General features: G+C 34.4%; 1 protein-coding gene across 7 annotated transcripts in view; it reads right to left on the bottom strand.

The window, feature by feature from the left end:
- The window catches only part of SNTG1 (syntrophin gamma 1), a 315746-nt gene that overhangs the window by 63034 nt on the left and 235942 nt on the right, over window positions 1-16770 (bottom strand). For all 7 annotated transcript variants that reach the window (XR_010439215.1, XM_064706080.1, XM_064706079.1 and 4 more), the window contains one exon: window positions 7931-7969. Coding sequence is in view for 6 of the 7 variants with exons in the window: in XM_064706080.1 (XP_064562150.1) it covers window positions 7931-7969 (39 nt within the window). In the remaining variant the exon portion in view is untranslated. The remainder of the gene's footprint in view (window positions 1-7930; window positions 7970-16770) is intronic.

Genomic DNA, 16770 nt, shown 5'->3' with positions numbered 1-16770 from the left:
TGAAGTGCTATTCATTTCTCCTCTTGAAGTAAACTGTAATTAAATATACTTTATTTATGCCTTTTTGAGTCCCATCTGCTCCTCCAATAGAAAAATCTATAGTTAAAGTATATGCTTCATTGATTCCAATTAATTTCTTTAGATGATACAATTCCCCAAGGAATAAAGTGTGTATAGGCTTACTGAACACCTTCCTTCTAGTATACTAAAATTAATGTTTTTCCCTGGGAAATTTTACACTCACTTGATGCAATAAAAGAGACATTAAAATAAAGCATTGCAACATTTTTATTTCTAGCCTCAGCCTCCAATGAAAATTACAATCTGACCAGACAGAACAAATTCATATCTGTAAGCTACGGATATTAACAATTCCTTATTTAAGGTGAGGCTAGAGGGAAGAAAAGGTTTCACCTACAGTTAATCTTTCTATGTATAATTGGGGGGGGGGAAAGAAAAGGAAAAGAAAATAAAGAGCTATTTATTTTGTGGGTATCATAGAATATGCTGAGTTGGAAAGGATGATTCAGTCCAACTCCTAACCCTGCACAGAATACACCTAAGAATAGCATCATGAGCATTGTCCAAAAGCTTCTTGAACTCAGACAGGCTCAAGACGGTAACTCTGTTTCCCACTTTTCCTTATTTTTTCTCTTTGTTACCAATTTTCAGGAACTTCTACAGGACATATGCATCATTAAGGCATCTATTTCCAATCAAGAATGCTGAAAGTTGCTTCCTGTCCCACTGCTTTTTTGGCCTGTTTGAATAGTAGCTATCCCATCCAACCAAAAGACACATGAAAAAATGGAAACATTCATTCTAGTAGAATAAAAGGTCTTTCTTGGTTTAATGTTTGCTACTTATTTCCAGTCTTAGATATCATAACTATCCAAATCCTACAGAAAATCTGTCCTTTAAATTGCAGGCATTCCTTCCACTGTCCCATTATGTTACCTATCCCATTTCTTGGGTAAATGGCAATATATCAGATCCAAATATGTTTAAAGTGGGATTTAATCATGTCATGCATATAAACAGAAGATGGGGTAAAATGATGCAATAAAAGCAATACCTTTGATTGTTATTTAAACTCAGTGGTTTCTCACTATCTGGACTCACCATAGATACAGAATTAAGCTTCTGGGGAGAACAAGTATTTGTTCGTGTTATGACAAAACAGGAAGCAATTATTCTTTTGACTACGTCTGCTATGGCATTCTGATTCAAAACACCTTGGGATGCATTCAGACAGGATCCAGTTTTATTAGGATGTTAAGATCATCCTGTTGCAAAAGGTAACAGCTAAAGGGAAAGCTCTTATTATTGTAACCTAGAAATTACAGCACTCCCAAAGCCAGACCTGTGTCTTTCATCTTGTAACCTAACCACCAATGTAACAATTGAGGTATATGACTCCTTTTGAAACTATGGCACTGTACAGAAAGATACACAAGACCTGTGGGATCAGAATGAGCCTGAATTCACACCCAAGTGTGTAAATAGAAGGTGAAGGATCTGGTAATAGTACCTTAATCTCAGAAACAGTAGATCAGGCTGTCCACAGTTAAATACCTTTAAACCATAGCTATCACCCAAAAATAGGCATAAATATATTATTTGTAATACACATTTATTTATTTATTTATTTATTTTTATTTGTTTAGAGAACCAGTGTACAATAACTAGTAACTCTTCTTCTCACACCCAAAAGTAAATAACAATTTTTTATCTCCTTATCAATTTATTGTGTGGGATATGTCTGTTTTTTTCACTCACTTTGGAAGGTCTACAATGGAGCAAGGCATTTAGAACCACCTCATTCACCTGTCCTATTTAAACCTTTAATGGAGACACAGTACATTCACCCCGTATTGACTAAAGTATGAACACACATCCAAAACAGATGTGGTTATTGAATTTGGTCAGGAAAAAACTACCCTTACTGAGAGGAATTTTCAGAGAGATATATTAAGATTGCAGGTGGGGAAAAAAAAGCTAATACTTGTAACACTAATGAGTTAGTACTAGAAAAAAAAATACAAAAAAATAAATGAGAAAAATATGTAAATGAGGATGAAATTCTACTTGAGGCAAAATTGAATTTGCTGGACATGCAGAAAGTATTTGATGCACAGCTTGAGACTTATATTTTGAGATTTAAATAAGAACTTGATCTAATCACTCTTTTGTATCATCTAAACTTCCAGCAGGTGTCCCAATTACTTTCATCCTCTCATGAGCTATAAGGTATGCAGCCCTAGGACAGAAGCACTGCTATCCAATAACTGCATCAAGTGGCTCGCAACATGAATTTTATCTAGCTCATCAGGTAATCAACTAGCTTCAGGAAGCTGCCTGACCTTCCTCTCAAAAGTCAACATGGTTTCCTCAGCCTAAAATCTTTGACAATCTACCATGTGTATTGCCCTTCTAAAATTTTTTATGCCCTGAAGTTCAGAAGCCAGTCTAAACTACAATGTAAAAGGAAGAAAAATCTTTTATTTGCCACGGGAAATGAAGTTTTTATAACAAAGAGTGCCTCAGAAGCATGTAAAACAATTACAGGAACTGCTCAGGGAAAAATATTTCATGTCAAGCACAGAAACTTTTTGATATAGATAGATATATATATATAGATTGAGATATTCAGTTTATTTTACAGAAAGCTCAATTAAGTATCAATAAGCAACATAAGCCTTTCAAGGGTATATGTTATGCAGCAATAATCCATGCTGAGTGCCATAGATGACTGACAATGGCAGGGAATTAGCCCAACACAATTTACACCCTATTGTGCACTTCTGCCTAATTTAACAGCACGAACTCAGCTTCCCCTGTGTGTTTCTATAATCATTTAACAATAGAAGCTTCATTCCAGAGATTTTCTTTCAAAATAAACCCGATCAAATCCTTACTGTGACAACAGATGGTGACAGAGCAGATGTATCATTTCATCTGAAAGTTCAGTAACTGTCAGTCAAGAGCGGCAGGATGGCTACTCTGAGGTACCACAGAACAGAATATTGGAAAATAATTAATTCAACAGACATGCAAAATTAGGAAGGAAAAAAACAGAAAAAAAGAATGTACTTCTTAATGTACTTCTAGAACAGACTTGTTTTCTTTTGAGGACATGCCATATTTCAGAACTTTCTGCTTAATCACTGCATTTTAAAAATACCAATACAACAGCAATGGATCCTATTACTCTGCAATTAGTAATAAAAAAAAAGGTATGTGTTTTATTTCATACAGGTGCTTATCAATAGAATATATGTTGTCCCACCAGTCCTATCAATTCACCTGAGCAATGAAATTCACCTTTTCAGATGCAATAGAGATGCAACACATCTTTATGTGTCGGGTCTTCAAGCAAAGAACACTGGCTTGATTGACAGGCAAGACAGTCATCATGACATTTGTGTGTACTCACCTTTATATAGTAAATATAAGTTAGGTTTTATTAAATAAGCTCACCAAGTCAGACTGTTAGAATTGATTTTAAATGAGATTGTTCTTGCCGTAGAACTTTAATAAATCTGGACAACAAATACCCTATTGAAGCAGAATATCAGGTGATACAACACAGCTGATCTGGTACAGATGTGTACCAGATGTTTTTATTATACTATATAAGAAGTAAAAGGAAATGGGTATAAGCATGTATATTTTTGAATGACATCAGATGTATCCCATCACCCCATTCTTGGCCATCAAGAATGTAAAATATTATCTGCAAAACAGGGCTCTTGACTGCGGAATCTGACACACATAATGATACCCCAGTTTCTGGCCTTAGTGTGGCATCAGTTCATTATGCCATGATCTTGTTTTAAAACTGAGTTAAAACACAGTTAAACAGTCTTTCTCATTCTCACATGATTCCCATTATTGACTGACTACTTTGAATAGACCAGCTACCAATTATTTTCCCATAAAGCAGGAACATTCTAGAGGGACACATTATCCTTAAAAACCAAAACTATTTCATGAAAATTTCCTATCTTTTGTAGACACAAATATTTTAAAAAGTCTCATGCTACCTGTGGAAAGAAAAGAAATAGTGCTCAAAAAAAAAAAAGGATTATCTCATTCTTCCCCATTATCCTTTTTTTTGGTCAATTCAATGTATGAAAGGTGGAGGGTCATACCCTTTATATTCATCCTAACAGAGATGAGACAACATAGGAAAAGGAAGTTTAAAATACACTCCTCTGCCATGATGCTTTTATCTGTTTCATGTGAAACCTTGAGATTTGACTGTTTTCCCATGTAATAGAGAAGCAAGTGTCTATTTCTTACATTTGTGAACTTGTATGTGAACGTAACAATAATCAATGAAATGAAAAATCCACTCCCCGAATTTGCCACGTGCGATATCTGCTTTGTACCACTGTCTTGTGGAGTGAAATGGGAGCCAGAAAGTTTTGAGTTTCCCAGCTGCAGTTTATGAATGTTTTACTTGTTCATGTAGGGACAGGAAGAGGTGAAAGAGGTGAACTGCAGGCCTGACTAAGATGTCTATCTAAACCTTGAATTCCACTGTGTACCTAAGCCACATGTTGCCAGTTCATCCTCCTGGCATGGCAACCGGTAAAATCCAAATCCCAGTGAATTCCAAATAGAAAATGAGAGTTATAATGTGTAGTAAAATCTCTGCTAGCTGGAGGCTACATTTGGTTTCTCACACTGAAAAGGATCAGAAGACTTTATAAGGATTGTCTAATTATCATTTCTTTAGATGCTACCAAGTCAATTTTCAGCCAAGATCAGCACATTTGCAAATTCATTGTGGATAGTGAAAAGATTGGGAATTGAAAAGGAATGGGCAGTGCTTGTTCTCATTACACCACCAGTTTACTACCTGTCATTTGGAAAGATCTAGCAAGGAGCTGATGCTGCCTTTCAAAACTCACCTGCCTAATGATGGCTCTTGCAGGAGCTGACATTTGCTGTAATCAGAGGAAACATGCCCATGTTTCCACTCTCATCTTGTCTGATCAACTAGAGAAGCCTCTGGCTGGTGCCTTGAAAGAGTCTAATGTCTTTGTTCCTCTCTGCTATGAAGTCTATATAATTTTTTCTCTGAATTTATGGAAAATTTGTTGACAACACCATATTTCTTGGTGCCTATTTGAAATATTCAGTATATTTTGAGTCCAAAATTAATTTATTTCTCAACTACTTGCTATTATACTCCTAAGCGTTACTATTTACATCCAATACATGCAGTTCCAATATAGAAAACACAACTAATTTTCTATTTTTTACCAATTCAAGTGTTCTTTTCATCACTGTCAACTCAGAGAGGGGGAGCTTTATTTCCCTTTTGTCCCACAATCTTCGTCAATTTTTTCTTCTTTTTTTTAATGGGGTCCTCTTCCAGCATTTTTTGCATCATCTTTCCACCACTATTAATGTACTACCACCATTCTGAGAACTTCTTATTGTTTCATGCTGTCCAAATAATTACCACCCGCTTACCAATACCCATCACCTTTGATCCTTAAATTTTAATTAATAGATCTTATCTTTCTAACGATTTTCCAAACAAACCTACTTTCACAATTACCGCATTAAAGGAAAGCTGCCACATTATGTATAGTCAACAAGTCTTTTCTAATTACTTTTTCTTTAATCTTTTTAACCTGCTGCAACATTGAGATGTTTGGATAACACTGCTGGATTTACAGCATCTTACACCCTTTTTCAGGTGCATTTGTTTCCTTGTGGTAATGCTAATGGGTCTGTCTGTTCTCCTATTGTCTTCTCCATATCAAGAATATTTTCATTAAGGAATTCTAAAGGTTGTTTCCTTGACTCTAGTTTGACAACTGTCTTCCCTTTTTACTTAACTAATTTAAATCCACATATATATATAGATATAGATATAGATATAGATATAGATATAGATATAGATATAGATATAGATATAAATTCTAAGTGAAATAAACCTTCAATTACCCTGCCAGTGCTCATTAAAAAAAAAAGCTGTGGGTATTTGTTAAATTTGAAATTAAATATATAAAACCTTTTAAAAAAAAAAGTGTAACAGGATGAAGACCTTTCAAGTTCATGATGTGCTTGCAGAAAGAAGTTAAAATTAGCTGTTTAACCTCTGAGACAAAAAATTATTTTACTTAAAAAGTCAAGATGACAAGACTATTTGAGATGGTACTTTAATTTTAAGATAAATTATGTGTTGATATAACAAGTAAAGAGTCCTTTTTCTTCTCTGCATACCATGTTGATACTTATTGCACATGAAGACAGAAATTAACCTTACATCTGTGTAGCCTTTTCTGACTCTACTCAAAAATATTATTTAACTATTTCATTTAAATTAGGTGATTTTTCCTAACTTCTTTTATAATAAAAAACTACAACCCTCTCTACATAAGGTAAGCCAAAAAGGAAATCTGGTTTTGAATCCAATGTTCCCTAAAATTTCAGACATTCACAGATAAGTAAACCTTTTTCTTCTCCAGTATTTGACAGGCAGCAAGACCCTTCCAGTCTCACTGCTAATCAAATCAGCCTCTCTTTCCAGTTTGACCTTTTGACTGAGTTTCTTGAAGTGCTCCACAGTAATTCCTTTGGAGTATAATGATCGGTGCTGATGAGAGATGAATGCATTATAATTGCAGGCTGTCCTGACAAAGATCATGGCCAAAAAGCTATTCAAGCCAGGAAAGATATTTTTGCTTTCCACAGGAGTTATAATGAAGAAAAAAATGCCTTGTTGACCACATGTGCCAAGGGTGCCAAAACAGCAGAGATCCCTAAATTATAAGTTAGAGTGGTGGAATATTTTAACTGTTGTTTATATACGTTTTATCTTTATTTTTTACAGTAATGAAAGCAAAGAGGTAAGTTCAGGGTGAACCATAACAGTGAAAATGGAAGCAATTAACTGCGTTTTGTTCATAAGGCAGTATCTTATTCCTTCTTTTGAGATAGGAGCACATCTTTGCACTCTCTTTATCTGATGTTATACAAACTATTACGAAAATTTCCAAATGCAAATGCTAACTTCATCTATTGTAGCTTCACTTATACTTACCCATATAGTTGTTGTAATTGTTAGTATTGGTGGTATATTATTTTCATTACTTTTTTTACATTTGTGCATCTTCTCATGAAGAAAACAGAAAACAAAATAGAAGCATCTCCTTCCCTTGTGAGTTACACTCAGCACAATTACATATAAATAAAGTTGGACCAGAGAAAGGGAACTGAGAAATATGTTGGCTAACTGAAGATTTGGTGTAAGGGAGGTGAAAGCAAATCTTCTTCCTCAAATCTCCCCTCTTGAAGGCAAGTTTACAGCTTAGTCCTATACATATTTCTCTGCTTGTATGAGGAAGCAATTTTTTCTTTCTTATGAATCAGGTTGCTCTGTTTCCCCTTAACATGTTTCTTTGTGTGGAAATTATCATTATAGAATTAATTAAGTTGTCATACACAACATATACATACTTAACTGTACAGTGTGCTGAGTTTTACCTTGTAATTTTTATTCATATTTTTTTAAATAGTTGTGCAGATATTAATTTTTTATGACTGAATTTGTCAATAGGCCAAAAAAACCCAACCATACATTTTTAGAATTTTGGAACATTGATTTATTCTGGTTAATTCTGTAAAGGATAATGATAACATTTCTCTTCTATAGTAAAATTGGTAAGACACAATCTGAAGAAAAGTATATATACCTGCATCAAATAGGTAAATTTGAAAAGATTACTTTGGTGAAACACTCTAATTCCTTTTGAGTTGAGAAAGTAAAAACACCAAGGTACTCTCTAAAGAAAATCTAATGAGAATTCTTCAGGTAGAATAATGAACAGCTACCACACAAAAATAAAGATAGTTCAAGTGAGAATTAGGATTATAAATTTAAAAGCCCAAATGTTCTTTTTCTTACCTGCTGGTTTACGGGAAAATTCCTGTTGATTTTTTTAATCTATAAAAATGAATAAAGAAATAGATTAATACTCAGTCACTAGGATAAAAAACAAAACAAATAAATCTAACTGGATTTTAGACACATATATTAGACTCTCCCTTCCAAATTATGCCTGCAAAAAAGAAAATAAAATCTCCTGCAGTAAAAGAACTGAAACCTTTGGCAAGCTCATTTGAACAATGGGATATTTCTGTGGTTACTGTGGTTCATTTTGCTGTTTAGAATCCAGAAGAGGTGCATACACACAAAATTAATTCTAAATTCTGAAACAAAGTGCAATTTTCTTTTTTTTTCTTCTTCTTCTTATTAGAAGATATAAAATAAACTAGAATATTTGACTCTAAATAAAATTATTTCAGAGCAACTTACTGCCAACCACCAAAGTCATCAATCTCTAAGCAAGTTCCTTTCCTTAAGGAATGATGAAATTTTGGGTTGGAACAGCTTTGGAAACACCATTTACTCTACCCTTTTACCCTAGGTGCAAAATTAAGTATGCAAAATCAGTTCTGATAATTGTTCAAGTAATTTTTTCTTAAAGCATTCAACAATATCCCTAAGTGAAAAGGAACAAGAAAAGCAGGCTGAGATACCTAATTCCTGATGAGTTTTTGTTTAGCCCTGCAGTTCATGGACTCCCTAAGAACAAACATTGCCAGCTTTCTGACACAAGTGTCCAATACAAAGAGAATTATGTGTAGAACATACCCATTCCTACCATTATTAGAAGAAAAATGTTGTTTTTTAAGCATAAGCTGTGAAAGCTTTTGACAACCTAGTAAATCTAAAACCTTGTAAATCATGACAATTACCTAATACCTAGAATAAAAACATATTTAAATTGAAGATATTGCCAACTAGGTCTCTATATGGAATGTAATTGAATTATCTGGGAAGCCCTGAAACCACAGTGTAACATAAAACTTCTTCAACCAACCTGCAACATCTTTTTAGAAGAAAAGAAGAATCACCACTGAATTTCCTCCAGTGTTTACAATATTGTCCCTAAACAACTACATGCAGAGATGTGAGTGGCAATGTGTTTTGCAGGCTTCAGAACCAGGCTGCAGTCACAAGCTCTTTGAATTCCTCATGCAAATACTGAGCAAGTGCCACTGACATCCCACAATTTTGCAATCAAAGGATAATTCCCACTGTCAAGAACATGCTGGCACACAATTTCAGTTGGTTTTCAAATGTATCCTCCATCAAAAGTGTCAGAAGAACATTTCCACCCTTCCTTCTTTAATGCTAGCTAAGGAGAAGCATTAGAGGAACAAGGACATTCAAAGGACAAAGAAATAGTATAAAATTAATCCATAGAAGATACCAACAATCTAATGTGATTTTTAAAATAAAAAGCAGAAAACCCCCATATTTTTTGACCTAAAAAATACTTGAAGACTTCTGGGATTTATTCCTAAACCAAATATTAATTAATCCAGCATGATAAATTCCTGTTTGGGTTAGTAGAATCTATTAAAGTCCTGGTGAAAACGATGTATTTTAATCTAAGCAAAGACTTCAGTTAATAGCCTGAAAATTTTAAGGCTTGAAAGTACAATGTTAAGAAAAAGAAATTTTACTTTTCTAAACAAAATACTGTAAATATTTACCTAGTGGCAAGTTACAGTTATATATCAAATAATTTAGGAGTGTTTTTATTTACTTCAAACATAGAGACTGCATTTTTTTTTACAAAGTACATTAGGTGCATTGTGTGCTGTTAATGTTCTTCTAAAATGTAAATACGTACTTGAAACATCATTTTCTCATTCAAAAATTTCCAGCTCATTTTCTAAAATACAATCTAAGCACCTACATTACATGGTAGTTTTAACTGCTGTTATTTTGATTAACTAAAACAACTATGTTTATCTTTCAGGTAATAGGGTGATTTCTTGAAATGCATTATTTTTAACTCTTTTACAGACACTTCAAAACTGTATTATAGTTGTTCAAATCTACCTGAAATTAAAAATTGTTAAGTATGATTAATCTTAGGAACACCTAAATCTTTATCATTCATGTGCATCAATATTGAACATTACAGAAATAAAAAGTTCAACAATTAGGCAGCATACATATGTTCTTCCCAGCCTTTTACAATGTATATTGAGTAAAATTTAATTTCCAGACCTAAATTATTTGGTAATTAAAACCTAAAAGTAAACATTTTCCAGAAATTAAAAAAGAGAAAAAAAATCTTCAATTACTTTGCTGGTTATCTAAAAGAAAAATGTTGCTTCAGTCCTCCAACTTTACTGAACCCATTGTAATACTACCATGTGTAATTAAGCACAATCATAGCACACAGAACTGTGTAACTGATGCAATTAAATAAAATTTGTTTTCATCAGTACAATACACTGCAAATACACATGAATGTAATATTTCTTAAAAAACATACCAGCAGATATTATACTAAAAAGACATTCTGAGAATATTCTTTAGAAAGATGTGCTTGTGCAGAGCAATTAAAAATCAGAATGGCACAAAAGGAGACAGAAGAAGCTAGACAACACACTCTTGTCTGAAGACAAACACAATGTAGGCTGATTTGAAGTTAGCAAGAACTACCTGCTTCTGCTTCAAGCACAAAAAAACAGGTGCTGAGGGATGATATTCTATTCTGATTCAATTTCCATTAATGCAAATTAGGAGAAAAAAAATCTAAGAACACCATAGAGAAAGTAATTTGGGAATTAATGATCAATTCAATGTGGAAGAAGGAAGGAGTCAGAAGTAAGGTCTCTGCAGTATCCTGCATCTGACAAGGAAAGAGATAAGCAGTGATAATACAAGACCAATAATTGTAGCATAGAAACATAGAATGGTTTAGATTGGAGGGAACATTAAAGATCATCTAGTTCCAACCCTCTGCCATGGTCAGGGACACCTTCACTAGACCAGATTGTTCAGAGCTCCACCCAGAGCTCTGGCTTTGAAAACTTTCAGGGATGGGAAGAATATATTTTAGTGAAAGCTATCAAAGAAGATTGGTTCAAAATATAAGTGTTTGTTAATGGTACAAATACATTTTACTAGATATGTTCCAAAAATTCATCTCACAGTATGTTTGGATATCACAGACAAGAAGAATACTGGGCAGGGAGATGATTTGAAGTGAAATGACATAATGAAAAATGTCCCATGGCCAAACTCAGTCATTTTTGCGCACTAGATGTTGCAACTACAGATGGATATTTTCACAGTGATGGCTGTGCCTGCTCTGCAGAGGAAACAAACAAGAACATGGAACACAGCACTTCTCAGCAGGAACACAAATGAGCAAACCTTGGCTTCAGGTGTGCACAACAATTGCAAATGTTCGGGCTCTTTAGTTTTTGTTATTTAAAAGTCTTCGTGCCAGAGAAGCAGTAATACAGAAGAACACTGTTCCATACTATTATCTTTTCCCATTAATTGTAGCCTATTATTGTTGCCCTCTGCTGAAATGCAGCTGATTAAGCTCATAAAAGCTGGGTTTTAAATTTTCACATTCAGTTAAAGCTGAACTGAATTGTTCACTCCTCTGAGAGATACCATTTCAGACCTTCTTGAGGCCAATAGCACAGCAATATTTATTTTCAGTTTCCATATGAGGATTTTAAAGTGTAATTTGAAAACTACTATTTATTAGGAGGTTTTTTCCCTTTCTTATCTATTTATATTAATGAAATTTGCTATTCCCATTTAATCACAGGATCCTCATGAGATGATCTGGAAATGTATCTTTCAATACGCTCCAAGTACTCTTACAAGTAGTAAGATCAAGAGATTTCAGGTTTCTCCAACCCTTAAAAATTTAAATAGAAGCAATCAGATGTTTGAAAACTCGATGTATACCACACTTGCTTTGATGCTATTTCATGATAAACTATACTGTAAATTAGACTCAAAATTCTAAAGGAATAATGGGAAAGATGATTAATAGACAACTAAGATTCAGATAATACACCTGGTCCTCTAGAAGAAAGAATAAGAGTAGGTGTTAGTTGTTAGGACAGAGATCCTGACAGAGACAATTCCATTGGAGTACCTAGGGGAACAGACAAGGAAACAAGTGGGCACCAGTGCCTGCTCAGTCTTTTGCTGACTTAGGCAGTAAATAAGATGCCACCCAGGCTTTCACATATTATTTGATCTCTCATTTTCTTGCAGTCTGTAGATATCACATAATTTTGCAGGTCACAGTCATTTTCCAATTTAAAAGAACCTTTTATTGTTTTAATTTATGCTAGCCATTTTTATGGATTTCCCCAAACAATTTAGACTCTCTAACCTTCTCTATCAGTTGTTTGCACTACACAACTGCTGACTCACATTCAATAACAGGTTATTAAAATAGAATAGCTTGAGAAGAACATAAATTCATTACATAGCTGTTCATCTCATGCATAGAGATGAAGACAAGCAACAATACAGTTTGTGCTATTGGGATGTTAAGTGATTTCAAAGAGGAAGCCAGATCATTAAAATTTGGAAGAAAACACGAGTTCAGGCTGTGATAATCTTATGTTAATGAATAAGAAAGAATACATAATACTTCAAATTGCTGGTTGGCTAGTCTTTCTGTCATTGCTAGGTTTTTATTTACTCAAAGGGTGGGTAAGTTGTGGTAAGAATGTGAAATTTTGTTGTGCAAGAGTTTATGCACATTGAAAGAATCAAAGAAGATTTGAAAGAAGGATGCAACAGCCCCCACAAAATACATCGTATATTGGTGAATGCATTCAAATATATGTAATTGCTTATAGAACAAATATAGCAATTCTTGGTGCTGGTTTTGCAAGCTGCAGTAGATTTTAGAATTCACACTAAAAATCTGTATAAGTTAAGTTATGCAAAATGATCAGTCAATACATTCTGGAATATATGGGAGCATAGGAAGTATTTAATTCACATCTGCCTCTTGACCTACCAGTGAATGGCACCATTCTCTGTCATGTGTTGATCATATTTAACCAGCTGAATGGTTCAAAGGATAAAAGATTAGGATTACTTCCATCATTCCTACCATTTTCATGTCCTAGTTGGATTTTTGTCAAGACTAGATACAGTGGATTGCAAACACACTCAGCCTGAAGGAACTCAGTACCAACTTCCTTGAAGGAAGAAAGGGAAAAACTCCAGAATGTACGAACAGTTACATAGAGGAGAGGCTTGATTTAACACTGAATAATGCATAAGCACAAGCATGACCTCTGCTTTCCAGTCTGTTCCCATAGATACCTGCAGGCTGAGTCATCCTCACTATGGCTCCTAGATGAGAACAAAAGTGAGAACCAAGATTATATGTTTCAGCTTATATAATCAATGTTATAAAATCTCTCTTATGAGTAAAAAAATGTAAAAAAAAAGATCAAATACTTGTAAAGTTTATAGACAATGAGGACACAGTAGACATTATTCAGAAAGTCCCTAATCAGCTGTCTGAAGAAGTCCTAAAGTAGCAGATGGCTGGAAAGACAAAATGAAATATAACCAATCTTTTGTTATCACCAGACACAGGACTAGATGGATCTTTATTCTGGAACAGTTTAACAGTTCTCATGAATCATCTTAATCCATATGAAAACAAAAATGTTTCATTTAAATTCTATACAGGAGTAGAGGAAGAGTGGCCTGAGATAATCTTGAGGTCACATCTGGAAAGCAGAACTGTAGAAGATTCCTTTTAAACCCTACTGAATGCCTTTATTAGCCAGCTGTACAAAATAAGCAGAGATCTTCCATATTTTGGTGAGTTCCAATAAATAAAGGTATTTGATAAATACTTTTGGGGACAATAAAATACAGCTAGTAAAAGTCAGGAATGCACCTTCAAAAACAGAAGCAGATGAATACAAATCATTGCTAAGAGGTGTTGAGCTTTTGAAAGAAAATATATTGAGAGTTATTAGTAATTTAGGACACGTAAATGCACTATCAAAGCAAAAATGGCCATCTGAAATGTGATCACAAACCTGCATATTATTAAACCTTTTTCTTTCTCACTCAAAAGGATTCAGTGATACACTGAACAGCACAAGCACAGAAGTAATGAATGGATATCAGAAAGAAATACCAGATTTGTGCCTATTACATGGAAGCATAGTGGGAGCCCTAAGGACAAAAACACAAAACCTACTCACAAAACATCTGTGAGGTTCCAACAATACGACTGCAATTAATTTTACCCCAATTAAAATTTTCTTTTTTAAAAATCATTGTGCTTTTTTTACTTGATAGATGAATGGCATCACTTAATCCTGCAATATTTAACAGCCATTCCTAAAAGTGAGTGTCACCTTAATGACAATATTTCTATTGTGCCTCTTTAAAGAAGATACAGGTGTTACAAAGAGTTTTATAACAGTGAATGTCCATAAATAAAATACCAACAGCAACATGCATACTATTGGAGACACTGAAAACAAATTAAATCCAGTGCCTGAAGCAGCTATTATGGTCCCATCTGAAAGTAAGAAACATGTGTCTCTGTACTGAAGACTTATTAGAAGTACTGTGAACAAGAAGAATTGAAAAGGTATGAAAAAAATCTGACCCAGAAGGAGACACCAGAATCGTTGCTTCAGATAATGAAATGCAACTGAGTAATTGTGGCTTATATCATAATAGTAGTTGCTCACTGGAGTATGATTACTGCAGTATCAATCACACTAAGAAGTAAAAAAGCTGGTGTTACTTATTACTGCAGAACAAGGAAGCCATGTCATTTTTCCAGCAGGAACCAGATTTAAACTGTTAAATTTAACTATTAAAAATTGATCTATATGTCTCTCCTGGTGTAAAATACCAGATTTCATTATCTCTTGATTTTTCAAGGCAATTAAATATTATAGATAAGCCAACTTCAATTTTACTTTTCACTTACCATTTGATTAAACTTAACATTTAGACAATATAATACCCAGTATATACTATTTACTTTCAGAATGTTTCACAGAATGATAAGGGAAAAACTTTAATAGTATCCACAGTTTATCTTATCCTAGTATTTCTGAATGCAGCTGCAAAAACTGATATGAATTTGTTCATTCTATGTAATATAAGAGAACAGCAACAGTTGCTTAAAAACAATTCAGTCAATTAAAGCTGTTTGTGGAACTCATTTGTACAGTTCTGCCATGATGAGTCTCTTAATGCCTCATAAGTCAATCTATTAGCAAACACACCTCTACTTAGCATTGGAAGCTCTCCTTATATTGAACCAGACTCTTTCCAGCTGCAGCTTAATCCTGTTGCTTCTCATGTAATCCATCACAGACTCAAAGAACAAACTGTTTGCCCTTTGTGTAGTTTTTCTTAAGTTGAAACATTATTTTTTTCTTCAGGCAAAGCCAGTTCCATTTCACCCTGTATTATCTTCCAAGTTCATGCTATTGTCAAATTGGCCAGAGCTTATTTTGGTAGCTACTTTTGCATATGAGCACTGAATGACACACATTTTTCCTGAATGACCAGGAGAGCTGACTAGGGCATTACAACAGCTCTAATCCCCTCAGCCTTCCTCCAAAAGTCTTGCAGCCACTTTTATCTGCTTAGAGTGACACAGAAATGAGTCATGCCTGCAAGAAGGAGCAGTTCCAGGTAATTGTCATTTGACTAGATGGCTTTGGCTACATCCCTCAGATTTAAGCTCCTGGTAGAAGACTTCCCACAACATTAGGTCCAGACATTAGAGCAGTTTTCATCACACGCAGGAGTGAGTCACTCATGACCAACCAATACATCATTTCCTCATGGGAAGAATGATCCTTAATCTCACAGTTTTTCCAGTTTGCCAGGCTTCCATTTTATTTTTAATCCACTCTGTCATTAAGCTTGAAACTTCAGCTCCTGTGGGCACCATTTTAATGCATCACTGCCTTAGGAGGGATAATTTCCCTGTGAAGAAAATCTGAGTTGAAATGTCTTGTTAGCTAGGTTTTTCTCAATCACAGTAGGTGCTGTTGTAGATCTTCCTGCCTTGTTACCAATCACCTTCTCCACACCCCCATTCCAGATTTCACCCTCTCTGTCAGCTTTCCTCTGCAATTTCTCTACTTCTTTAGACATTTCACCAGCACATACGTTACAGCTGAGGCATCTTCCTCAGCCTTCTTTGGGAAGGGAACTGCAAACCATAACTCCTACAAATTCAGTTTAAGATTTGGATTTAGACATCAATACTTTTGCTTCCCACCTAAAGTTTCCAACTGAACTGTTAGCAAGTATTGGAAGAAAAATACATCACAAGCCAACTGACATTTTCATCAAAGGTTTGCTCTGTATATAATATGTTTGCTGAAAGTCATTACCCTTCTTTTCTTCCTTCCCCCTAAAAGTCCTATCCACAGCTTTTGAGCCATTTCTTTACTGAGTCAAATGTCTCCTTTCATTTTAGGTCCCTCTTTCCAACCTGGTCTTTTCATTCTGACTGGACTGAAATAGAATAAAGCAGTTTGTTGAAAACTACAACTAAACATATTTTGTTCCTCTGCCCTCAGTCCATAGACAATCTACTGATCTTGCTCATGAAGAGTTAACAGTTTGCCAAGTTTGCATTGTTTCAGAAGTCCTCAATTTTGTACAGATAATAAATAACACTTGCAGTTCATAGTCCAGAATTCATTATGACAAAAGGAGTAGTAAAATAACAGAAGAAATGAGGAATTTTATACCATTACAATTCTATATAAAAGGAGACAATTAATTGCCTTGACAGAACCTAATAGAAATGTAGCTAGTGATTTTTAAAATACATTCAATACTTACACCCCAGCATACCAGTCTAAATGAATTCCTGACGT

Source organism: Zonotrichia leucophrys, chromosome 2 (assembly GCF_028769735.1).
Source record: "Zonotrichia leucophrys gambelii isolate GWCS_2022_RI chromosome 2, RI_Zleu_2.0, whole genome shotgun sequence".
NCBI classification, from domain to species: Eukaryota; Metazoa; Chordata; class Aves; order Passeriformes; family Passerellidae; genus Zonotrichia; species Zonotrichia leucophrys.
This window is presented reverse-complemented; position numbering and strand designations above follow the sequence as displayed.